At 47.4% G+C, this 25,925-nt stretch overlaps 1 protein-coding gene across 2 annotated transcripts in view; it reads left to right on the plus strand.

Annotated features, from left to right (window-relative positions):
* The window catches only part of LOC144174037 (cell adhesion molecule Dscam1-like), a 282,304-nt gene that overhangs the window by 53,516 nt on the left and 202,863 nt on the right, over window positions 1-25,925 (plus strand). For both annotated transcript variants that reach the window (XM_077702436.1, XM_077702437.1), the window contains exon 2: window positions 11,478-11,798. In XM_077702436.1, coding sequence (XP_077558562.1) covers window positions 11,478-11,798 — 321 coding nt within the window. The remainder of the gene's footprint in view (window positions 1-11,477; window positions 11,799-25,925) is intronic.

A 25,925-nucleotide genomic window follows, 5' to 3' on the forward strand; every position in this document is an offset into this window, starting at 1 on the left:
ACTGTGCGGCGCAAGGCTCTCTTACAAACGATCGCCTGTCGATGACGCGTCGTTATGCCTCCATTTTCGCTTTTTACTCGCGAAAAGCGCCCATTTGTTTTCATCAGCGCTCGCAACTTTACTAAACGCAAAACTCATTTGGCTCTTCTTTTCTTTCTTTTTTGTTCTTTTTTACGATCTCGTCGAGTACATTGCGGACGGCTGGTTTTAGTTGGTTCGACAGCCCTGCGTTGTCATGCCATTGGTGCAGGAATAAGAAACGTAGTGTCCAACATTTTCGACTGCACATGCGAACACATTTTGCTCAACCGTTTTCATATCAATATAACCTTGTACTTCATAATCCCTGACGGGCGGTGGCACCGCTCTTTCCAAAGAGCGGTGGCAAGCTTTTCTTGGCGATGGCATGCTCTTTTTAAATGCAGAGCATTTGTATAACTCACGATATCACCCGTGCGTCGGCGACTGCAGCAGCCAGCCTCCCCCTACACTATAAAAAGAAATAACAGTTACCGGCGCCTGGTTTCGATCCCACGACCCTGCGGGCGGAACGCAAGGTACATGGTGCTCTACCCACTGCGCCACGAAGCCGACACAGAATGAAAGGCTACGGACGCGCCTTATATCCTTGACTCATTGAAACTACGTCAAGAAGCTGCTGATACAACGCATTCACTACCTGTGGGCGGAACGCGAGGTATATGGTGCTCTTCCCACTGCGCCACAAAACCGACACAGAATGAAAGGCTACGAACGCGCCTTATATCCTTGACTCATTCAAACTACGTCGTCAGCGGCGTGCGTTGGCGACTCAGCGGCGTGCTAGCGGCGTGATAGCAGCGTGGTGTACACGTGATAGCACCAACCCCCCAAACACTAAACGTTAACACAATACACCCACCCCCTATGCGACGCATTTACTCGAGTCCCCCTCGCGGGGAGATGGGCCCATTTTTTTTCGGAACTATAGCACCTGGCATGTAAATTACATATTTCTTGCTCACAATGTCCAATAGGGAAACTTGCTGAAATGGTAAGGTAAGATATTAGAAAGCTCTGGCTTCAGACTTAATTGCTACATCACGCAATTTGTGCGACAATTTTTTTCCGTGTCCTACCTTTGCCACTCCTGTAATCTTCCCCGCCACAAGAGCCCGCCTTGCGTGGTTTTGCCCACTACGTCCCGACCCTAACCACTCCTCATCATTTGTACCGTGGGAATGTGCACTGACCAGCTTGCACCCGGATAACCAGCGCCTGAGGATCAGCGACCCGGAATGCAGAAGAGTAGGCGGGTTCTAAATCGAAGCTTCAGTGTTCTCACTGATGTCGTCTTTAACGCGAATACGCCCTGCAGGAAAGCCAACTTTCTCTGCGACGATGGTGATGATTGTAGGTGAAGTGTAGCAAAATTAAAACGCTTCCCTGCGAAGTTCGGCGACGTCGCCGTTACGCCCCTCCGCTAAAGGTTGATGTGCAGCAGAAGGAGGAGGGGACGCAGGCGTGCGACAGCGCGACATAAATAGGCCTAACGTGATGTTGTGAGGTGAACATCGCCAGCCGTTACCCACAGGCCGATGTAGGATGAGAATGGCGTTGCTCTGCATGCATAAGGCTGTAAGCCACGAGGCGTAAGGCCTAACTTCCCATTTTTGAGGTTTAGGACGCTAGGCCTAGCGTCACAACTTGTGGTTCAACGCCTCAAACTGGCATTCACTCAAAAAATTGTAAGCAGCAGGTACCGACCCGCGCCGTACACCCCAAACCCAAACGTTAGGCCTACGGAGTGCACACCCGAGAGCTGCTGTGGGTGTGCTAGAAAATTGGTGCATACCTCCAGAGTAGCGCACACTCGCAGTGTGGGATTGGCCAACCAAAGAATCCATCGCGAGAAAGCTTCGCGTTCAGCCATCGTCGTCGTGAGTCGGAGGTGCATAGTTTTTTTTTTAACTGAAAACACCACCCACCTTTATTTTTTCCGGCTAAGTAAAACGTTTGCCTTCTCCACTTTCTCTTCAGATTGACGCGCACGTGTCCTCTGCAACGGAAATGTGGCGGCGAAATTCTCGCTGGGGCCAGCCGTGTTTCGAAGAAGACGCAATTGCCTTGTAATTGATGCAGCAACAGACTTAGCAACAACAGTCCCTCTTACGGCCTGCTGTTACACGGCAGAGCCAGCCAGTGGACCCACCCCACGGATCATCCTCGCGGTTCCCAATTACAGCCCGCCTGCGCAAAACTCTGTGTCAACAACGCCGCAGCGCAGAGCGGTGCCCCGCGCTTTCAATAAGTCGCACCGACGACTCCGGTCCAACCTCGATGTCGGGGGGCATGTGTCGAGGTCTCTTAGTGCGGGCGGAGCCGAGGCGGCGTATGTATGCGCCGGCGTTCCTTAATAATCCTAGTCCGCCTTGTAGGTCTCACCCGCGTCTATCTCGTTTACTCAGCCTACGACTTTGTGAGTCACGCAGTCGTTTGCCGGCACCACGCCGCCACTGCCGGCATTCCTGCGATCCGCGGTCTACACCCCGGCTCCCCTTTCACCCTCGCCCGCCGGGTCCAGCCCCCCCTTTCCCTCGCTCTTCCTCCTCCCGTCGTTGTGAGCCCCGCTCCGCTCTCTGCCTGGCAAGCAAGCCCCCTTGCTTCGCAAGCGGTCCTAAGCTAATTTCGCCGTGCCCTCGGCTCGGCTGGTCCCTCCGCAACGAGGTCGCTGAGCGCCCCTCTTCGACCGACTTGTGCTCCCAACGCTCCCTTCGGGACAAAGTGATTGTCTGCTCCTTTACAACCTGACCCTCCCCTCCCCGGTCCCCCGTGTCCTTACCCGGCTTCCCCAGCCGCCAACCGCCGCCGCTGCTGCCTGCTCTCACGCGGTTCGATACCGCAGCGACCCGCGCTGGACGCGGCTCGTTGATGCCGTAATTTTCGATGAGCACTTCGCGTCCACGCCACCGCCGGCGGTGTCAGGAAATGACATTACCAGGCACGTTGTAGGTGTGCCTTTTTATCGTAAATCTGCTACCATCACCACAGACTGATCGGATACAGCTAATTGTCAACTCGGTGTATAAACTGTTGCAAGCGCTGTCAATTTTTTAACGGTAATCGTGCGTTACTGGGTTGCATTTGAGGCCAGTTGCCTTCGCACTTCTGGTCCTTGGGGGGAACAACAACCTCGCTGGAGACCTGCACGGTGTGTGTGGACGCGAAATCAGGAACTGAAAATCGACGAGGTTCGCACAGGATTGTTTTCTCTTTTTTTTGATGGCATAACTACACAGCCATTACATTCACGCTCGCTTCTCTTTAAGTCTGACAGCGTTTGTGAGGCCAAACGTGGTTTTACAGGTGCGGTAAGGCGATTGTCCGCCCCCTGGTACCTCAACGAAAAGAATTCCACCGTGCCCATTTTTCTCTCTTTCTTGCTTTGCGAACAAACGAAAAGTAGCCGCATTTTCTCCAACCGTCACCCTGAAAGTAAAAGCTCTTTGCCCGGCCGATGTATCTTCGAAAATAGTTCGCAACGGTATTAGACGGGGATAAGGGACAATGAAATACGACACAAGATCTCTCCTCCCCCTTCTTCTCCTTCTCCTCAGATTCCACTCTTCTCCTCGACATCTATTTCGTCTTCTTTTCGTGATCTCTCCCCCCTCCATAATTTCTCTCTTTCGTTCTCTTTTTGTTTCTCTCCTCCGCCTCACACATTACACACCTTTGTTACACAAAATTACCCCCCCCCTCACTCCTCTTCCTCCTCCACTGGGTACTCAACAAAATTATGTGAAAGTGATTAGGCCCATGGAGGCTATCGCTGTAATTGCTACATTTGTATTTGAAAAGGACGCGGTCGGCTTTTCGCTTTTAGAAGAGAAGCACCTTAAGACCTCGCTTTGTCCGTGGCTTGTCCCTTGGCGTCCGTGTACACGGTGTTGCGCATGCGCGAGGAGCATTGGATTGGATTGGGTTGGATTATATTGGAATTGTATATACTGTACACGTGCGTTGTCACTCAATTACATGCGCGAGTGGTAATAACGTGGTAATTTACAGTAATAACGATCCCCTGTGCTTCGCCCACTCGTCCTCATTCACTTTGTGGAGATGCGTGATTTTTTTTTGTTTTGTGTGCCTGAACATTTGCTGCAACTCAATTGTCCTAAATACCTGAGCATTTACGGACCTTTGAGTGCAATAATTGGGTTAAATGCCTGTGCTGCTGCCATGCTTAAAAAAAACCCACACAAAGTTTATCTTTTCAACACACAAAATATTTTAACCGCAATACCTAGGCAATACATTCGTGGTTTTTTGAATAATTGTAGAGGAATTTCATGTTTAGGCAAGCACTCGCACTGCTCAGTGTGACGAAGAAAAATTCAAAATATTTTGGTGCTCCACATGAATTAAACTAAGAATCAAGGCGAACTTGTCTTTTATCAACGTGCAGTCAGAGCAAAGTTGTCTTTTTCTTGCCTTACCCAAGGTAAAACCGGCCGAGGTTTTTACGGAATCGATTAAGTAACTCCAGTCTCTAATAATAGTTTGTGCAGGTTCACTACAGTATCTAATAAACTTAGTTTGTACATGTTCAGACACAGGCCACATAACGCATCAATCGGTTGAAGACGCGTTGTTTCTCTACTTTAACAGCCACTCTGTAATGTTAGGACTAAAGCGGTGCCTCGACTCCTCGCTTTCGACAACGGCTAATCGAGACTCCTCTCCAACGCGACTTGTATGGCAAGAAATGCGGCATGTCCCGATTCCCGAATCCCTGTCGGGCCTCTCCCCGCTCGTAAGCCAAGTCGCGGGCCAGCGTCATGCGTCAATCCGAAATCCGGAAGCGGCACTGTCCATGGTACTCAAAGCGGGGAAAATAAAGAAAAAAGAGATTAAAAGGCAATTTCTGTGCTTCTTGCAGAGAACAAAAAAATCAGAAAGTATTGGGAGGGAAACAAAACTGCCTGTACCTTAGTGCACAAAAAATTGAAGTATGAAGACGAACATGAAGAGAAAGGGGAAGGGAGACCGCGCTTGAGGAAAGAAGAGCACCCTGTTTTGGAACGATGATGAGGAAGAATTATCGATTGAGGACAACAAAGCTGAAGAATGAGAAAAGGAAAATAAACGAGTGAAACGATTGGTCGACACCGCTCCCTAGTTCGCGGGTTCCATTAAAAAGTATACCTCACCCCCTGCACTTTATACCTTCTGTATACGCATGTATTAAAAAGTAAACCGCGCTTTTCTTGTCCTAACACGCGCGAAATGGACAAAAACTTAAGAAAGGATGGGCACGCAAGCAAATAAGCGGACGATGTGATTCCTCGAATAGCTGTTCCTTTACTTATGGTTATATACGTCTGTTAGTGCCATATTGTTAGGATGTGTCCGCAACCCTATGGATCAAGTAGTGTGCGTGTATTGCTGTGCTGTTTGCTCATGCCTTTCCATTTTTGCCTAATGAAATTTTTGTTTTATTTTTTATGGGAATTGCACTTTTTGCGTTGTTGCTCTTTGGAACGACGATTATAGAAATAAGCGATGGAACCACCGAAGCTGGACCTTGGGAAAAGTGTCACGCTCACCGAAACGTTCATCTACAAAACATGTTTTTTTTTTTTTTTTGTAACCGCGAAGTTCGGAACTCCACACACACGCACGCACTCACGCACCACACATATAATTTTCTTCAAAAAATGGCAATAGACAACGGTGCAGGCCACCTCTTCGACATTTATCCTCTACTTAGAGATCATTTCTAACACTTCGCAAGAAAAGGCGCGGACAAGGTTGAGGGGTAAATAGCGCCTTTTTAAGCATGAACATAAACCAAATAGCTCAGTTTCCTGTTTTAATCTGTTTAAACAGTTGCGTGAGCCTCGAAACTGTTTTAGCGTCGCAAAGTCTTGCGCTGTGCAATACGTTACGATGTTGACAATAAATGTGTCGCCAATACTGCACCATCCCTCACAAAGCAGAGGAAGACATTACTAACCGTGCGCGGAGTACCTATCCTTTTTTACCCCATTTTCTCTGTTTTTTATAACAGGATCAATCAATAAATTAGACACTTTGTTCCAGAATTTCGTCATTAACCATGCAATAATGACCCGAATAAATCCACTGGAATATTCAAAACACGTATTTTACACTTTTTTAACAAAAAAAGTGTAGTTGTTTGCTTCGACGCTCTCAGCTTTCACAATGCTTGATTTAATTTCGAAGCCTTTGCAAGGCTATGATATTATTTATGACTTACGCTACTTGTGCAGCTCGAACTTATTTTCTTTACTCTTAAAGTATTTCATCTCTATGCGCGCGTCATTTTTCCTCTCTAATATGGGAATTCAGCTAGAACCAAAGCCGAACTCCCGCGAGAAAAGGAAACAAAGCGTGTTATCTTCTATGGATAATGCAGAGGCCGTCAAGAGCAATTTCAAATTTTGCGAAACGTTTTGACCTTACGACCATTCTTCTCCGAGCACTCAATTAGTCTTGATTCCGCTTTTCCCCGGGAGAGTAATATTCGTCGCAGTCGTGACGTTTTACTATAAGCGCGTAAAAATCGGGCGATTTCTTTTCCCGTGGAAAGAAAGAAAGACAAGCGATAAATTCCCGCCCCTGTGACCTTTGCTTCCCGCCTTTGAGTTCAAGGGAAAATGTGCAACGCTTTATTGCCATGAAAGTGCTGATGACGAAAGTTATGCTCCTCATGAGCTTTTCTTTGCGTGTCTGCGTGTGAATAGACTACGGAAGCAATTCTCCGCAAGCGGCAGAGTCACTTTCTTTATAACTACAGTTAAGATATAAAAAAATAGCACTACTTGGCTGCGAAAGCGTGATGCGAGTTATAAAGGGTGCGAGTTATTTTAAATCAGCGAATTGATAAATAGAAATAGAAATAGAATAGTCCGATTCGATAACACTGACCGCAATTTCACTACTACAGTAGAATCTCTTTAAACAAAAATCGCTTACACGGAATTGCCGCTTAAACGGAACAGCAGCCTGTAAGTTGGTTGGTTTTGTATTTAGATGACGTAAAAAAACTTACCGTAATCGGAACGGAAGTTTTCGCGTCATCGCGTAGACGGAACCGAAGATGGAACTTCTTGTCAGGCCAATTGCGACGAGCACCAGCTGCTGAAGATCCTGATCTTCAAGATGCAGTTGCAAGGTCTCAAACAAAACATTTGATGCATTTTTAGTGCGCAGTGACTAATTGTTGCCAAATAAACTTCAATAATACTGCGCCTAAATCTCTTGTAGTTCTCTTGCTTTCTGAAATCTACCTGCTAAATTCACCTTCTAGTGCTTAGAGTTCCATGAAATGGTATTAGGAGTGTGTACGCACATAAATTTGCACTTTTGCGCATCCCTCGCAGTAAACGGAACTCCTGTTAAACTGAACTAACTTTCTCGGTTCCGTGAAGTTTCGTTTATCGAGAGTCTACTGCATATTGTAGTTAGTTCTCCATAATAATTTTCAATACCGTCGCGCGGCATGCTGTTTGCTTGCCTCTTTTTTTTTCTTTTGAGGTTTTGAGGGCAGAGGGGGGAGAGAGGAGAGAGGGGCCCGAAACTGTCTGACTTTGCGTGTCGACACTTCATCAGGCCCAGTTTGCTTGCCTCCCTTAGGATGGAAGAGTCGTAACCTGAGAAGGCAGACATTTCTCTGTAGGTTGTTGTGTAAATCAAACAAGAAATAGACCAAGGGAAATCAACGGGACTCCTTTGCTAACGGCGAGAAAATGATTTCAAATTAGGACAAATATGATTTCAGTTTTTCTGAGAAACAGGTTGAACATTGTGATAAAATATAACGAAACAATTACCGGCCCTTCCACGTTTTTTGTGCAAACAAATAATCGCGGTCCCCAAGTCAATGCCGGCGACTTGTACGCGCAAACTTGTAAGTGCGAGCGCCTATCTAAAATTCATTAAATTAATGAGCGCCATCAGTCCAGGAAGGTTTACGCAGTAAGACAAACTATAATGTAAGAATGTAATTGCGTCCTAATGTTTGCGTGCGGCTGGGTTGTCCTTAGTGCGAAAGCACCATTTGTCCTCATAAACAAAGTTCGTTACACGATATACGCTGCGCTCATGCGAGTTTAAAACAGACTAATTAAGCGTTCAATGTCTTATGCTTATTGTTGTACTGGCATTCTGTTTTTTGCGTTCTTTTGTTTGTTTGCTTTACAAAACGCGTAAGTTTTTGCGTAAAACAACCCTGCCGGAATGACGTCGTAGTAACCAGTTTTTCCCCCTGCTTAAGCTATAAGCGACAAAATTTTGCAAAACGTGAATGGCGTTGTGGCCCACAAAATTTCCTTCCTCGGTTTTTCTAATTTTCTCAACTTCTACATTACATTCTTTCTAACTAAGCTTAACTCTGTATTTTGGCCCTTTCTTCGCATGCAGTCAGTTCAATGGGAGTTGATGCGGCAGTTACCGAAATGTTTGCACTATAGACGGCAGTAGAAGAGCGTTGCTTACAGCATAAAAAAGTGTCAGCCACGCTTTCAAGCCTCCGTTTTCACTCTGAAAGCACTTTCTCTTAGCCTGCAAGTAACCTATGGGAAAAGATGAGCATAGCACGAAGTGGAACACAAGCAATGTTTTTGGAACACAAGGGCAACGTTTTTGCCCTTCGGATCCGTTGCCTCGTCCTCTTCGTGGAGCTCAGCGTGCGTCCGATAATTCCAAAGGGGTGGCTAAATTAACTAAAGCAAAAATAACCGAGCGGTGCTCACCCCATACCAGCGCTACAACTCATATTCACCGTATGAAACGACTGTCAGTTTTAGACATCATAAGAGGCAGGTCGCAGTAACAGCTTCGCTGGAGACTGGATTGCGATTCTAAAGGTTTGCACAACTTTACTGGACAACTGCTGCTGGGATTTCTTTTATATTATCGATAGGTCGCTGTGCCAGGCACGGTAGGCGAACTCGTGTGGCCCGTACGTGTACCCATAATTGTGGCCTCTTTAATGAAAGGTCATTTTGGAAAGCAGGTAACATGCCACAACATCGTTTTTCCAACTTATTATTTTTACCTTACCAGTGTCTAAGGAACTGAAGGTGAAAATAGGGACAAGTACGGATTTTAATGGGGCTATAATGTGGGGCTACCCTCTGCACCTCTTACTGGAACGTAAAAAAAATGAAAATAAAAACGAGGAGAAATAAAAGAAGTTTGCAAAGGTGTAGGCAAGCTCGATTCGCTTTAGGCATTTTCTCCTCGAACATACTTTGGTAGCGTACTATGCAATAGCCCCTTCCAATGTCCCAGTCACACCACTCAATCGACAGCTGCTATCAGCAACCGCCACCTCTTATTTCCTGATCCGACGCAAGCGCTGTGATACGGCACTCAACCACGGAGGCAGCACGCCCGCCAGTTCCGAGCAGAGGACTGCAGCAGCTTTGCGACCGGGGTGGGGCTTCAGTGGTGGAGTTTTCGACGCGGTGCGCGAATTACGGCTCCTCTGCTCACGATTTTCCTGAGCTAGCACGTACGGCTCGGCGGGGAAGGGCGGAAAAAGGAGAAAGGAAAAAAGGATGTAGCGCCCGTTAATTGGGGCCTGACACGAAATTCTGGGCGCGGTTCGGGCTCTCTATAATCACGGGACTCGGTCGCAAGCGCCGCCACCACCCGGCAGTTACCGGCGTTGAATTTTCCCTCGTTTTCGCTTCTTCGCTGTCGCCTTTCTTTGCCTACTTTTGCGCTTCGCGGGTAATGGCAAGACTAAAGTGCGTGGAGTTGTGGCGATAATTTGCCGGCCCGGCAATTAATAATTAATCTGCAGCAACAGTTACGCCGCGGTAAAGGAAAGAACAAAAGGACAACGTGCCGCATCTTATCTGTGCCTGCGAACGGCGGACGCCTAATTGTTTACGTGATCAGTGCTGTCGCTTACGGTCGACTCTGGAAGTTTGACTTTGCTCTTGGTCATTTTGCTGCTCGTCGTCACGCATAGAGTGGCTACACCCTTTCAGCGCATTAGTTTAGTGCCGACAAAACTACACACTTAAAGACGCGAAAGATGAGTATGCAGTAAGACGTAAACAGCTCTTTCTGGAAGGCAGTTTGCTGCCTTCGTGCGTCTTAAGTCCTCGTGCCGTGTGAACCCGTACTTAGACGGGCGGTGGCTTACGATTGTCATGCCGTAAAGAACATGATATATTTACACTACTGCTTGGCGCAAGACTTGACCCAAGCACGCGGGTGGAACGCCCAGTGTGCATTTGTTGGAATGTTTCAATGTGATCATATGGATGCACGACCGACTGTAGTTGCCTCAAAAGCGCGGTGGTGAATGCGATAACGATTGCTTTCGTTCCGCGGTTGAGAGTTTCCCGCTGTAATAGCTTGTTCCACAAAGGTCTGTGGATTTATACTGGTAAAATAATGTAAATGGTATCTGTGAAGCTATCCAAATACTAAATCGGTGACGCAAAGACTCGTTGTCGCATTATATAAATACCGACTATAGGGAAATGTCGCGGTGAAGTTACAGTTGTTTCTTACTGTTGCGGAGAGTAGATTGCTATGGTAATAGCGGAATTGAAGTGAATTGTTTATTTTCTTTTTAAAATCAAAACGACTCCTCCAAAGGTACTGTAAGTAAATGGGATCGTTATCCTAATGCAATGAGTAGTTCGTAAGAAAAGAGAAACTGTTGACTCCAACCTTTCATGATTGAAAATGCGCATCGTGCGCCAAGCCCTAAAATGGCGGAGCCATAATTTAGTGAACAAGGATGACAACTTACAAGTTAACAAGGAGGACACACACCTGCGTTGTGTGTTTCTCCTCTCTCGTCCGGTTTTTGTGCGCTGTTCCAGTAATGACTATTTGGCCACATGTACCCTTATTTTCTTAGGAACTTGCTTTCTCGTGCATACCTCTTATTTTTGACCGCAGTTTATTTTTGCTGCGGAAAGTTTAAAGGCCTGTAATTAACGTTGGCAGTCATTATTCGTAGAATTACGGAGTACATTAAGTTACGTGCAAATGTTGAGCAGAAAAAATGCGATGGATGTGAACGTGAAACTTGAAAGTTGTAAATTATGGATATTTTTCTATCGCGAAAATTAGTAGGGAGTATGGGAACAGAATAAAGACGCGTGGACATTCGCCAGAGATGAGACACATCGCTTATATCAGTGCATCAGCACAATCATCAGCGCCAACAAGAACGTGCACTCCACAATTGCTGTTAATGTGCTCCAATGTAGCTGACTAAGAGCCGGGGCCAGTTAGCCCGATCATTGCGCTTCGAACTTGGCCCCTGCACATTGCTTTAACCGGGGGCCTCCTACGACCCGTCGTCTTAAAGACAGTGTTACTTTCTGCTTCTCTTAACGTTTCTGCCCTTCTCTGTTTTGCCTGTTTTCCCAGTGCTGAGCAACCCCTGAGGGAGCCTGTTGTCACTTGATTGTTCCCTTCCTCCCTCCCCTTCGCAGCCGAGTGCTACCAGGCCGAGCGGCGGGGCCCGACGTTCGTGCACGAGCCCCCGAGGCGCGTGGACTTCTCCAACTCGACGGGGGCCACGGTAGCGTGCGCGGCGACGGGCTCCCCCGAGCCGCGCATCAGCTGGACGGCGGCCGACGGCAGCCCCGTCGAGGACGTACGGGGCCTGCGCTACGCGAGGCCCAACGGCTCACTCGTCCTGCCGCCCTTCCGCGCCGAGGATTACCGGCAGGACGTGCACGCCACCGTGTACCGCTGCGCCGCCTCCAACCCCGTCGGCGCTGTCGTCAGCAGGGACGTCCACGTCAGGGCAGGTGGGCCGCAACACGAGCTGTTCGCTTCCATGATACGGCATGATGGTTGCGCGCGACGGGGTGGAGTAGAAGAATTCGTTTAGTAGTCGTCAGGAGTGCGGGCGTTCGTACTCACGCCCACCCATGCACGCACGCCCACCCATGCACACATACACGCACACACACGCACAAGTATGTAGGGAGGCACAAAGGCAGGCATCGAGTTTGTCGTCATACAGCATACGTGTTGACAAGACATACGTGTTCTCGCGCGCAAAATGCTTTATCGCTTTTCAGAGCCGGGAATAGCTTCGCTAAAACCGAATTCGCTTCCTGAAAGCAGATGCGCGTATTTCAGAGCCAGTTCAGACGGGCAGAGCCGTGGTGTGCTGCTTCACAAACAGCGGAACATTGGCGGCTGTTGTGTCCTCGCAAAGTAACCACTGCATTGCACAATGAGCGGCTGTCCACGGAATCCCCGGAACTGCTAACTAGCAACTCAGTGCAAGCTGGCCACCAGTAGCTGTTTCATCGCATTTGCGCACGGTCATGCAGGGCCCGATTGCATTGTGTCAGCGACAACAATCTAATTAAAAAAAAAACAGAGCTCACTGTTCAGTAAACACTATTGTGCCTGGCTCAGTGAGAGAAGTCTGTGCAGAAATCGCGTACCGTAGCTTTTTGCGAGAGGCTTGCGCACGACGATAAACTGTTGTTAGTGCTATGGCATCGAGGAAACAAAAAAAAAAGTGAGCGGGAAGAAGCCTAAAAAGCGCACGAGTTTAGGGAGACGGAAGATGAGTAGCGAGTTGCGTAATCTGTCTGCTGCATGGAGGCATTCAGGCGCTACGGGGCCTTAGCGCTGCAGCGCTTATACCCCTAAGCCTCTCCGCTTACGGCGCTAAGCCCAGGGAGAACCTGGGCGCTGAGCAACAGGAGAGCGCCGACGCGCGCGCGCAACTGCTGACGGGTTGCACGGGCGTCTACCGCTGCAGCCCTCTGCCAGTCTGACCGACTGCTCAATCGCACCTTTGTTAGGAAACAATGAGCAAGGCACGCGGACGTTGAGCGCGGACGCAGAGAGATATTTATTCGTGTAGTATAACGACGAATGTCGGCAACACGCCTTCGATGTTTGTATAGGGTGACCTCGGAGGGAAAAGAAAGCTCCTATCCGGAAGCACTTCAGCGTACGAAGGCGGGTACCCTATTGTTATTGCACAAATGTATTCATTAGTAGAAACTTTTCAGAGGCCCTTTAAATTCGTTTCCCGCGTTGCGAAGAACGCGCTATTATTGAGCCGCATAGTTGAGGGATTGAATTTCATCGCTCAAGGAGGAGAAGTGGTGATTACTCGGCGATTCAAAGCCTCCGGCTCCAGTCAGCGCCACACAGGGAGCTACCATTGTCATTGCTTTCGTTATGGGGGATACGATATACAATGGTTGGTATGTTTAACTGCGCACTTGTGTTGTTCTCACTGAAACGGTCGCGTCTCTTCGCGCGCTTCGCATCAGTCATATGCTGCCACGGGCTTTTAAGTGGAGCTCATCGAATGAAGGCGATGCAGCAGGGAATTAAAAATGTGAATTATCAGTGACAGCCCAAGCACACGCTTCTCGGCTCCTACTGACTAGTTTCTGACCCCAGCACAAACTCCAGTGTACAGAATTTTCCTTTCGAGCTAGCAGATTTACTTTATTGATATTGATCTACATACGCAATTTGGCGACGTTGCGTATTATATATTTTAACACAAAAGTGTTTTATTCCCGGATACACAAAGATTTCACCGACGTCATATCCGTCACAGAAATGACGTCAGTAAACGGATCAAACGGCCTGTAAAGGGTGCACCCCTGCACCCAGGGTCTCCTTACGGGGAAGCAACCTTTAGTACTAAAGAGTACGTTATATAAACTTAGGGTTGTTCGTTTTCGGGTTTTATATTTTAACACGAAAGTGTTTTATGCCGGTAATCACCAAGATTTCGCTGACGTCATATCCCTCACGGAAATGACGCCAGTGCACCTTTGCCGAAGCCACCTGCCAGCCGGACGTCACTCGCCAAGCACACCCACAAGACAGCCGCCAACCCACTATTCATGCTCAGCTGCAGATTTCGCTGCACATTTCACTTTCGTGTTTTACCGATTCCTAAGACAAAGAAAAAAACCGAGGTTTTTTTTGTAGGTATTTCCCACCGTTCACAGTCATGGCCCTTTTGTGTACCGTACAACAGCCCTAACGCGGGGATTTTGCACAACAGGGCCTTAACGTTTTTGCATTAAAAATGTCCCGGAATGCTATTATCCCGCTACCAATCATCTTTCTCTGAAATGATCCTATTCACTTTTGCTTTTTAGTTCTCCATCTCCAAACAGCCCTTGTTCGAGTATTGGCACACCGCTCACCAGCCAAATCTTGTTCGGCCTCCCCAACGAAAATTCTGCTTTCAACTGTATCTTCGATCCGGAAACCATTGCGTAATGTAAAAATTAAGAATAAAGCAATGCCAATAATCAGCGTTCCGCTCTCGCCACTTGTTTCCAAACGTTTGAAGACGTGCCGACTTAAAGACGCGTGCATATCTTACCCGCGTTCCGCTATTTACTGAACAGACTCGGTATTGCAAGAAAGCAGCACAGCCATGACGTCGTGTAAAGTTCCTAGCTCCGCGCACGCCCGCTTTGACTTGTGCCCTGTTGCGTATTATTTTTTTTTTTTTTTGCTCGTATGTGCGCCGTTTGTTTCGTTTTTCTCTGTGAATGACGACCACGTCTGGGAGCGTAAAGAGGTTAAGCGAAGAAATATGATCAAGGACGACATCAAAGAGGCGTCCTCCGTATTCCGAATTCCGCATTTTCGCTTTGCATATACACAAACGGATTTGCAAGGGATGCCAAATCCGGGCGTGTTCTCCCCTGCCTGTATGAAGGAAATGGCTAAAGTGGGCCACCCAGGACCGCAAGCAACGTGCCCGGAATGCCGGCGCGCCCTTGGAATACTTGCATTGCAAATCTCGTTTCCTTTCTCTTTGCCGCATTCTGACCAGCGGCGCCCGTGGGGCTATCATTATAACGAATGACTCGTCTGATGCCGCAGTTGTCGGCGCTCCGTCCGCTCGTGCGCGTATCCAGGCATCTGTCTTTGTGTTGTTGTTTGGAGAATAACTACGCATTCTGTATGAGGTGCAGTCAGAGGTTCTAGTTGTGCTTTGATGCACGCGCAACGCCGTTGCTCAAAAGAGAGAGAGAAAAAAACTGATGGTTCGTTCTCGGTCTAATTTTTTATTCGCTATAGTGGTGGTCTTCACCGGCACGGGTGCCACGAAAGAAGCATATAGTGAACACTAATGCCCTATAGGGGGGAATGCCGGGAAACATAAAGGCATTTTTGCTTATTTGAGTGTGCGTCGGTATAGGGAGGAGGGGGGGGGGTTCTTACAGAGGCGAGAACGGGGGCACCATTCAACTTTTTCGTGTAGGATTAAGAAGCGTCAGTGGCTCAGTAATTTAAGTGCTCACGAATTCTAATGCCGCGGACACGCAGCATGGTTTGGTGCAACAGTCTTACGCTGGCTAAGTGGCCACAGCTGTGCGTTGCTGAACGAGGATTCGGGTCTTCTCATTTTCAAAGCCACATGACCGTTTAAATGTGCGTGGGGAATAACTTTGTGTGCCAAAACAAGTTAGAGCCTCTGGATGCTGAGCGTGCAGCCCTTGTTTAAAGAAGAAATGGTCCGCCATTAAAGTGTCCAAAATCGATGATGCACAGAAGTGCATGTTCTAATTCAGCTTCAGTGCTCAATGCAGAGGAGCAAATGTGGCCTATAGGGGGTGGACGGGGTTGTAGGGGGCGGTGAGCGTTGCTTTTACCAAAGATATCCTAGGCAGATGCAAGTTGAAATAAATGCGCAGAAGTTCGCGCGGCATGCCATCGATTTTCAGAAAGCCGCGCATTGATAAGGGGGCTTTAATAATCTTCAAAGGGCACTCCAGACCCCCTACCACAGTACTGCTCTCAAAATATTTCCGGGCCAAGAGGACGCTTCACTCGGTGAACTTCGCGACGCAGGTGAACCAGTTCATCAATTGAGGCGCTTTTTTTTTTTTTAATGAGCCAGATCCAGAAACCGAGACTAAATCAGATAAAACTGCAGTGACAAGAAAAACTTGGCAACTTTCCCCTAAAAAAGGGTGGTAAGAAAATACTTTAGATGATGCTCTGAAAATGTGTAAGCAGATTGTAGTTCGTATCGAAAATAAGCCAGATCCTGCTGCTTCACGGATCGAAATGAGCCAAGTCCATTTGCCCAATGGGAGTTTGCTTTTAGCTTGACTGTTCGCGGATGTTTTCGGAAGCTTGTTTTTTTTTTTTTTTGCTTTTCGGAGCTGGTCTGTTCTGAATTCAGGCGGCGATTGAGAGATAAGCGAGAGATCTGTCCCCAGATTTCAACGACGAAGTGCACGGAAGTTAACGAAATGAAACTGAGAGATGTTAAATAATTATTTCATTTCGTCTCAACCGTCCTTACGAGATAACTATGATTATATTTATTTTTTCACTCCCATGTTTACCATTGTAGTACCTAAGTAAGTAGCCGCCTCTTACCAGCCCAGGTAAATCGGCCCCACCTTCTGAGAGAACGAACCGCTTCATTGAGGTGAAGAAGATACATGTGAGCAGCCTTCCTGTGAGGCGTTTTGGAAAGTCGTGGCAAAACAATTGTTAACTTCGTGAGTGCCTTCAGGCGTGCCCAAGAAAATTATCCTAGGGAAGTATTCGAAAAAGAGTTGCTAATGGTGCCAAGAGGACTCACCTGCTCTCTTGAAGCCCTGTTCTTGAAGCCCGGTTCTTGAAGCCCTGCTGAATATTTTAATGCCTTTCCCACAGAACCTCCATTGCACCATGCTGGAAAGGTACTTTATATAAATTTCTCATCAGAATTCCGCATCAACTTGAGTGTTTCCATTGAATATGAGCCAAATCCAAACTTATCACCATATTATTGCTCAAATTTACGACATAATTTTTAATTACTTGGGGCTATAAACGTCCCGTAGCTGACAAGTAAAATATGTCATATAATAGCTTTGACGGGGTTGCGTTTAGATCCGGTAACAAACTTCCGCTTGTTGCTCAAATTCGCGTTAGGTGGATATGGCTCATTCCGAAAAAGAACGCCTCAAGTGCATTCGATTTGGATAGGCCTGCAGTGCATAAATACTGTCAACGTGATATAGGCTGGTGATAGCCCACATCGCCTTCCTGTTACCACCCTTCGGGAAATACACTCGTCCTTAGTCACGTAACTAAATTGAGATGATATGTGGCACGGTATCGTCGCAGGCATGCAGATCGTTCGAGTGTCAGCGTTTTAAGCGGGAAATAAAGGAATATTAGGGTCGACGTTTAAAAAAAAAACTGTGCAAGATCCTGAGATTGCAGCCATGCAAAGCACGTGATGTGTAGTCTTTGCATCTCAGTTAATGGCATAAGTTGCGATCGTGAACTGCTTTAACACCGAGGAAATGCTGCATACATGCGCATTTTTTCAGCATGAAATGTAGCTCTCAGTGCTGGTCCTCGCACCCGCATCGATTTTCCGGTAGCACAGAAGCCTTTACTACTCACTGACGCGGGCAGGTAAAAATGCAAGCTTCAATAGAATTATTAACTCCTTATATGCTGTTTTTTAATAGGAGCCAAAAAAGAATTTATTTCCTTTCACTTTCACTGCGAAATTGGCTGAAATGATAAGTAATTCCGGCCAGAAATTTCTGTAGTCACAAACGTTTTCTATCATGAGATGCCATTAATAGCTGTAATTATGAACATATAATAAGGCAGAAATTTTAAATATGAGTTCTTCCATTATTAATCTGATGAAGCAGATCCTTAATACTTCGCACAAAGGTTTGCTGAATGGCCAGTTGGTACATTGTACTACGAAGAAAAACAGCGCAAAAGACAGGACAAGGTAAGAACCACAAACCACAAGCGCCTGTGGTTTGTGGTTGTGGTTTCTGGTTCTTTATTTTGCCCTGTATTTTGCGCTGTTTCCCTTCTTCATCCTTCAAGCAAGATGTTCAAAGCCAAAGTGTTTTTTATTTGCCAACCTAAATAAAATAGCGTGCAGAAGGACCGCCGGTGATGATGGTTTTTTTAGAAAGTTAAAGCTCCTGCTTTCAATTTTAGACAAAGTCCAGGTTTTACCATCATGACCCTTCGTGTATGTCGGCGTTGACATGGCCGACAGCACCATCCACGAAAATATTTTCAAACATTCAAATACTTTTTGGCGTCTACCCTCAGCGAGCACACCTTAATAGGCGCTGCATAGAGCCGTACTACAGCATCATTATCAGAGAGGAACGCGTACTCTGCAAAGCATAAATGTTGCAAGATATGTCTTATTTACCCTTGCTTCAGTGCCATGCCTTTTAGCGTGACTCGCTGAGAAAATGTCCGGTGACGCACTTAATACCTGCGTGGCGCATTTTTTGCCCGCCCTAACAAACGAGCGCATATTTAACGAAAGAGCTACCGGCATAACTCCGGTGCAACAGTGGAGCAATTACTTCCGCTACGCGCACCGCTGCCGGCACGGCTAATTACTTCCTTTAAACGGCCCCCTTTTGCTGGTCGCTCCGCGCTGTGTTTCGCTGCCGTGTACGACGAGCAGGCAAACTCGAGTTCCTGTTTTTAATCTCAAAAGTGAAACTCTGCCCTGAGCGTGCGGCACCACTAAAAATTCGGGGTGAGGTGCCCTCTACGAATGCTCGAAACGGGAAAGTTGCTTCTCTTATGCTTCACTTTCTGCTTGGTCTTACATGATAAGAAGGTACAGCGCTGCTTTAGGAACAGTAAATCACTGGAAGAAAAATGGGATTCCATCGTGAAAAGCGAAAAGCGACCTTTACAAGGTATGGTGATATATTCTTGTTTTTTTAACAATAAAGTGTTTTATTCCCGGATACACGAAGATTTCGCTCACGTCATATCCGTCACGGAAGTGACAGTCAACGAAGCAAGCGGCCTGTAAAGGGTGCACCCCTGCACACAGCGTCTACTTGCGGGGAAGAATTCTTTAGTACTAAACAGTACGTTACACTTAGGGTTGTTCGTTTTCGTGTTTTATACTTTAACACGAAAAAGTTTTATGCCGGGATACACCAAGATTTCACTGACGTCATATCCGTCACGAAAATGATGCCAGCACACCTTTGGCGAAGCGACACGCCAGCAGGATGGCACTGGGCTAGCTCACCCACAAAACAGCCGCCGACCTCAAATCATGCTCAGCTGAGATTTCGCTGCCCATTGCACTTTCGGTTTTACTGATTCCTATGACAGAGGAATCAACCACAGTTTTTAAGCTCTGCTCTAAACTATTTTTTTCTTCTCGCAGCATACTAAAATGATCGGTCGTTTTTTGTTTTCTTGACAAATACAACTAATCCGCACAAAGCAGTGACAAGGAAATTCTAGCGAGAAGTTGGCTTCACCTGCGTAAAGGTATAATTGAGACAGAGTACCCTTTACAGGCATCTTATTTTCAAAGAATCGCAATAGCCGGGGTGAATTCCGTTGTCATTTCACGAAGTTCGCAACAACTTTGCTTCAGCAGCGTTCGCATCATATGTATGGTGAAGCTCGCTTAACGAGTTATTTATGAAATGTAAATGGGCAGGACAGACTGCAATTGGGAAGTCTAATGAATTCGCCAAATGCTACAGTTGGGATAACACGAACCTTTTGTAGTTCCTGACCAAAGAAGGGTGGCGGGGCTGCTAAGGGGCAGGACAGCATTAGGAAGCGTTCGGAAGAATGCCGAGGTTTTTGGGTACGCCGGACGGATTTGTGTCGGCCTAAACAGTTCTGCTGTTACAAAAGGTATTAAGGAGCCTGCAGACGGATAAAATGGCCCATTACCTCACAGTAACTTTTGCTTTTTTATTTAATGTGAACGACGTAAAATGGTAGACATAGTGCGAGGCTCTGCATAGCTAAATATGTGCCACTCGGTAGGATATAGTATAATCCCACTGTAGTCTCAGGGCAAAACATAACGGTTGTGAAGAAAACCACCTAATTTTAAAATGTGTAAACATCGGAAAAGAACAAAAAAGCGCATACGTGTACGTAAAAACGCCATGCACTTTCACAAAACGCGGATTCACTTTCGCTGTAACTCAAGTGAGACAAGGCTCACTAGTACCAGCTAGACGTCAATCGCACTACAATCACATGGTTGCCTATGCATAACTAAAATGGCTGATTATTGCTGTGTGAAATGCGGAACAGAATAACGAAAGAAATGTTTCTGCAGTGACCGTCATAGGCTGTGAGATTCCTTTTTTGCTAGCTTGAACAAACAGCTGTTCTCACGGAGAACGTGGTTTGTTGGATGCATGGTAGGTAGCACATACACGAAGAAAAGCGCCATCCGAAGAAATTCGTTGCTCCTAAAGTTCCGAAGTTTACTCTTTGCCAGTACCTTTTTTAGAGGGTCTATGCGCCATCTGGCGGTGTTTCCAAGAATCTCAAAGAAGCGCATCACAAGCTACCACTCGCTTTAATAAACGCCTGGTCAGCATAAATTAAAAAAAAATTGGCTACAATCCACGCTGTAAAGGTTGTTGGAAAGCAAAGCTTTAAACTACACCCACAACAATTGCCCTTGCGACGTCACTTGAATTCACACACGTGGCTCTGCAAAGAGTGAAACCAGAGATTCTGCCAGCCGTTACCTGGAATTCGAGGGGGCGGCGTCCCGAACGCAGCAGCGTCGGCCACGGCCGGGCTAGAGCGGCGGACGCTGTCGCTGTAGCCCGGCCGTGCGTCGGCTGAAAGAAAACGGAAAGGAGCGTCTTTCGAAGGGTGAGACAGCTGAACCTAGCCATTGGAATGTGCTAGCTCGGGGCTACATCACCGCGTGACACAAGCGCAGACACCGAAACAATTCGGCATGTTAGCTTAGTGATTCCCATTTGTACCGATTTAAACTAGTTAGTTTAGTAAGTTTGAGAATGGCGAGAAAGCTGAGGGAACTTTTATAATCGCTATTTATCAGAACCGGTTGCTCCATTCGCCTTTTGTCATACCTCTTAAAATAAAACCGAATTGGTATTCACCAATTTAGAAAACGGAGTCCCATTCATGGCAAGCAGTGCGCAAAACGTAGCGTTTCTCTAGCGGCCAGATGTCTGTATGTGGACTCTATATTTTGCTTTCCCGTCTTGCAAACCAATCGTTAACGTAGTTTTGCTGTACAACCACTTAATTCCGTCGAATTCGGGTTGCCCAGCAGGTGCTATCAAAAAAGTCAATAAAGCAGAGCGAAAGAAGCGCGCAATGGACGCGAGGCGCGCCAAAGCTTGCCCAATACAACCGTCGCTAAGGCAGACGACAAAGTCGTCCCGGTGACGCGCCCGCCGGTGTTAGCAGGCACCAGCGCACGGGGAACGCTCGGTAACCATCCGCCGCGCCATCTACACTGTGCTCCAAGATTGAAAACCACCCTCCTCCTCCACAGCAGCGTTGGGAGTTTTTTGTCGCGCACGCCACGAAGGAACCATTGGCTGGTAGAAGCAGAAAACTTTGCTTTAAAATCTCAGAATAATATTTCGTCTTAGCCAACTGACCGTTCTCGTAGAAGTTCGATAACGTATGACACAGAGAGATCTATAAAGATGATTTGTACACTGTCAACATATGAAAACGCAGGTGTGTCAGTCAGTATCGGCGGTATGGCATCAGGAAGCGTAACCTGTGTTGTGTGAGGTATACAGCGCATCAAACCGGGACACATCAAGCGGAGGAGGAGGAAGAAAAATGGCGCAAGAAGCTATAGTGGCGCGGGCGACAGTAGGCGACGGCGAAGTGAATTCTTTTTCTGCAGTTGATGAAGTATTTAATTTCGCAAAAGCAAGCATGTTTGATTTTTTTATAAAGGAACACTGCAAATATCACTTCTGTATTGATTTGATGTCTCATACTTGCGTAATGTCTTGTTCTTCTTCAACAATGTTGACAAGTATGAACCTTACACCGGACATAGACGGGTAGATTTAGCTGTGACTATATAAGACTAATGGGCAGGCATTGTTTTGCTTTGGCCGGGTGGCTGAATCGAGTCACAGACAGACAGACGGACCGACATACAGACATACAGACATACAGGCAGACCAAAATTTCTGGGTTTAAGGAGCCCAAGAAAGACTATCGTCTTTAAAAACTTTATTCAAACGCAACATTAAGCGTCCAGAATGTCCCGGGGCCACGTTCACCAACACCAACTGGTCGGTCAGCTGGTCCAAGGCTAGCCAAGTCCGCCACGTTGACGAAGGAGGGTGTGGAAAATGTGGGGACATAGTTGCTGTGGGTCAGGATAAAATGCAGTGTTCTAAATTAGCCTATGATCCGGGAACATTGGGACGTGCTGGGGAGTGTCGGATACAGTAGAGAAAGGAACGAGCAGGTGTAAAGTGAATATTTAAGTGTATCCGTCGAAGGATGCGTAGTTGCGTGGTGGTTAGAGATTTGTCTGGAAAGATGTTCTTATAGCGAAGCTTTATTTCTTGTTTACAGGGGAAAGTAGTGTTCTACGTCGGTGGATAACGCCAGAGAATCCCAGACGCCCGGTGCAGAAGTTCGCGGGCGAGGCTATTCACTACCTCATTACCTGGGATTCCAGAGGGACTGATCTACTATTGTGTTCTATGTTCACATGAGCAAACGGTGTTGAGTAAGGTGCTGTTGCAAAGTTTCAGGGCAGATGAAATATAAGAAATATTCCGGTGCTAAATTAGGGCTCCAAACTTGATACAAACAACTACAGACGTGTCTCACTGACAAACATATATTGTAAGGTGATTGGACATATCATCTTTAAAGCCATTATCGCGTATTCGGAAAGGAATAACCTTTATTATGATCAAAAAACATGAATTATGGTTCGGGCTGTCAACAATAATACAGCTGGGTGAAACAACTAATGATCTGGCCAACGATATTAATTCCAATAGTAAGGTTGACGCCATATTCCTGATTTTTACAAGGCGTTTGACTTGGTCCCGCGTGAAGATTTCATTACAAAGCTCCTGGCTTCTGGTATTGATGACACTATACTTTTCGTGGATTTCCAGCTTCCTGCGAAGCAGAACACGCTGTTAGCCGTAAACACACACGCGTCCGATAGCCATGAAGTTTACTCTGAAGGTGCATGTTCCTAATTTATATCAATGATATCCAATATTATGTCCAATCACCTATCCAGATGCGCCTTTTCGCAGAGAGAGAGAGAGAGAGAGAGAGAGAGAAATATTTTAGTTTGTCGAGCAGAGGCTGATGTATGGGCCTCGCCCCGTGAAACGTGTCCCTAGTCCGGGATTCCTTGGCTTCGGCTGGTTCTCCTTGCCGGGGTCACCAGGATGAGCTGGGTATCCGGGTCGCGTATTCCCAAACCATATCCCGTAGGGGCCCAGGCCGACCACACCCCCTTCAAACAGCGACGTCACAGCGTGACGTCCCTTTCGCTTCGAGCGCGACTTATCTGGCGTACACGAATGCAACCGGTGCAACTTCTCGGTCGCGATTGAAACGTGCCGTGTAGCAGCGGCAGTGCGTCTAGCGCGTTCGAAACCTCGATCGCGATTCACTTCAATTGCGATTGAAAGTGCCCGTGTCTGCGCGTTACCGCCGAACGACGCCGACGCTCGCGCGACGCGTGATTTCGCGTCCATGTGGTTAGGACTTTAACTTTTTCGAACCTATAGGTTCCGGAAAGCACTCTCATTAAACCAAAGACAAAATTTGTTTTGGTCTTTTGTGGTCGCGCTGCTTCGTGGCGGTCGATGGTTTCGCTCCGTGCGTGAGCACGACGTACGTGCTGGGAAGCTTCAAGCATGAAGTATACCTTTGCATACCGGTTCTTGCTTCTCACTCTCCGCACTCTCTTGCGAGCCTGCAGACGCTCGTCTTCCATCCTGTTCCTAGTTAAACTAGCGCTGGGCGCGGTGCTCTAAGTGCGCGCGCAGGCGGACGCTTTTTCACGTACATGTGATCATTGTTTACGTTCCTGAAAGCGAACACTCTCGATCATTACAGTGAAGATGAAAATGTTTTTTTGATCTTGGGTGGTCTTTTAGATTCCGTACCGAAGCGCAGAACGTTTGCTCTCAATTGGTCGAAAGCACACGCGTACGTCGGTCGCTCATCTGCTGTTAACATCAGCGAGCGTGTTGATCCGTTTTTATAATTGTGTCATTACCGTCAAATCTGAACAAAGTAAGATAGGATGACGAACGAAGACGCACTTAGCGCAGCTTTACTTGCTGCTTAATTTAACCTTGATGTTATGTACCGACTGCAGCTTCATAGGTATTCAAAGTGCGAGCAAATCAAATTTCGCGGCTGCCTTGATACTGAGGGTACCATCGAACGTCACTTGTAGGCTAAATGGCAAGGCACTCTGGCCCCCTTTGTTTAGCTTGAAAAAGGAAAGAAAAGCCGGTGAAACCCTCATTGCAGAAAAAAAAACGAGGTTTCGCCAATATTCGAACCATGGACTTTCAAAACAAAACGCCAGCACACAAGCGTGCAACCGCTCGACCACGCCAGGAGAAGACGCGGGTGCCAAGACTTTGGTACCCTAACAGAGGCTGCCAACGAATATTGTCGAGTGATTTGCTTTGGTCATGTTTGAGAGATTTGAGCCGTGGTAACTCTTGTTTCTTCCGCACCCATCTTGGATCCGAGGGCAGTTATGCTATTACCACAAGCGATGTAACCACAGCCCCCTTTATTTGAGTCAAGATAAGCCATTGCAGAACCTCGGTCTTTCCTACGCAAGCCACGGTAGCAACGAATAGAATGGCATGCGCCGCTAGCATTCTGGCGTTGATAAGGCTTGGTCGCCACGCACCAATCTTGCAGCCAAGCCCCATCATGCTAATACTACAAGCGACGTAGCCAGAGCTCCCTTATTTAACTAAAAAAAAGCTATCGCAAATACCCGTTCTCCCCGATGAAAACCAAACAAGCCATGGAAATGAATGAGCGCTTTCGAACAGAAATAGCTTGCAATTTGTCTCAAGGCAGCCGATAACCGCAAGTTAAAAAGAAATTGATTCTCTTCTGCTGAAAGGAATGACCCCAAAGCACGAGAAGTACGTGAAACCCGACCGCTGCTGCCAGCTTTCCGCTGCTTTCTCGCGCTGCGTCGACGCCGATATCTGGCGAGCGTAGAAATCAACGTTGCTCGCGCATCAGCTCGCGTCGCCACGCGAGAAAACGCCGAAAGTACGCTGCATGTGGTTGGGCCTTTAACTTTTACTAAATGTGTGTCAGCTCCCCAGCGCCTCAGCCCCAGCCTCGCGCATGGAGCGAAACCATCGGCAGCCGCCCAAAACGAGAGAGAAAAAAATTACGTCGCATGAAGTTGCGCACGAAGAAAAAGTGCGTCACGCTGTGACGTCGCCGTTTGAAGGGGGTGTGGTCGGCCTGGGCCCCTACGGGATATGGTTTGGGAATACGCAACCGGGTCTTAGCTAACCAGGGAAGCCCCCACTGCTCGATGTCGGGGTTGGCAAGTGGGGGAAAGTCTGGAGTGCGTTGGCACGCCAATATTATATGGTATAAGGTGCCAGGCTGGGGACCGTAAGCACAGAGGGAAGGTTGTTGGAGAGGGGGCGGGGAGATGAGGTGGAGGTGGTTGGGATGGGGGTAGGTATTCGTTTGTAACCACCGCCAAGTTCTAACTTCGTATCGGAAGAGGCGCCAGTGAAGTGGTGGGAGGCTGCGACGAGTTTGCCTATAATGGTCCAGAATTTCTGTGTAGCCAGTCAGCAAGGGGGGCGGAAGAGGGGGGGGGGTAGAAATTGGCCATTGTCGGCAAAGGCTCAGTGTATGAAATGAGCCGCGGCGTGAGCCTCTTCATTGCCGAGGGTGGTAACGTGTCCAGGAGCCCAGATGGCGTGGATGTCAGGGGTCGTCGAGCAGGTTTTGAGGATGCGTAGGACTGATAGAGAGATTCGGCCAATCTGGTAGTTTCGGCAGGTTATCTGCAAGTCGGAGATAATGGTGACTGGTTCAGGGCGGGAAGTGGCCGCCAGGGCAATAGCTATTAGATGCGACGGCAT

This window comes from Haemaphysalis longicornis, unplaced genomic scaffold (assembly GCF_048455015.1).
Source record: "Haemaphysalis longicornis isolate Haplotype H1 unplaced genomic scaffold, Haemaphysalis longicornis Haplotype H1 scaffold_3, whole genome shotgun sequence".
Lineage (NCBI taxonomy): Eukaryota > Metazoa > Arthropoda > Arachnida > Ixodida > Ixodidae > Haemaphysalis > Haemaphysalis longicornis.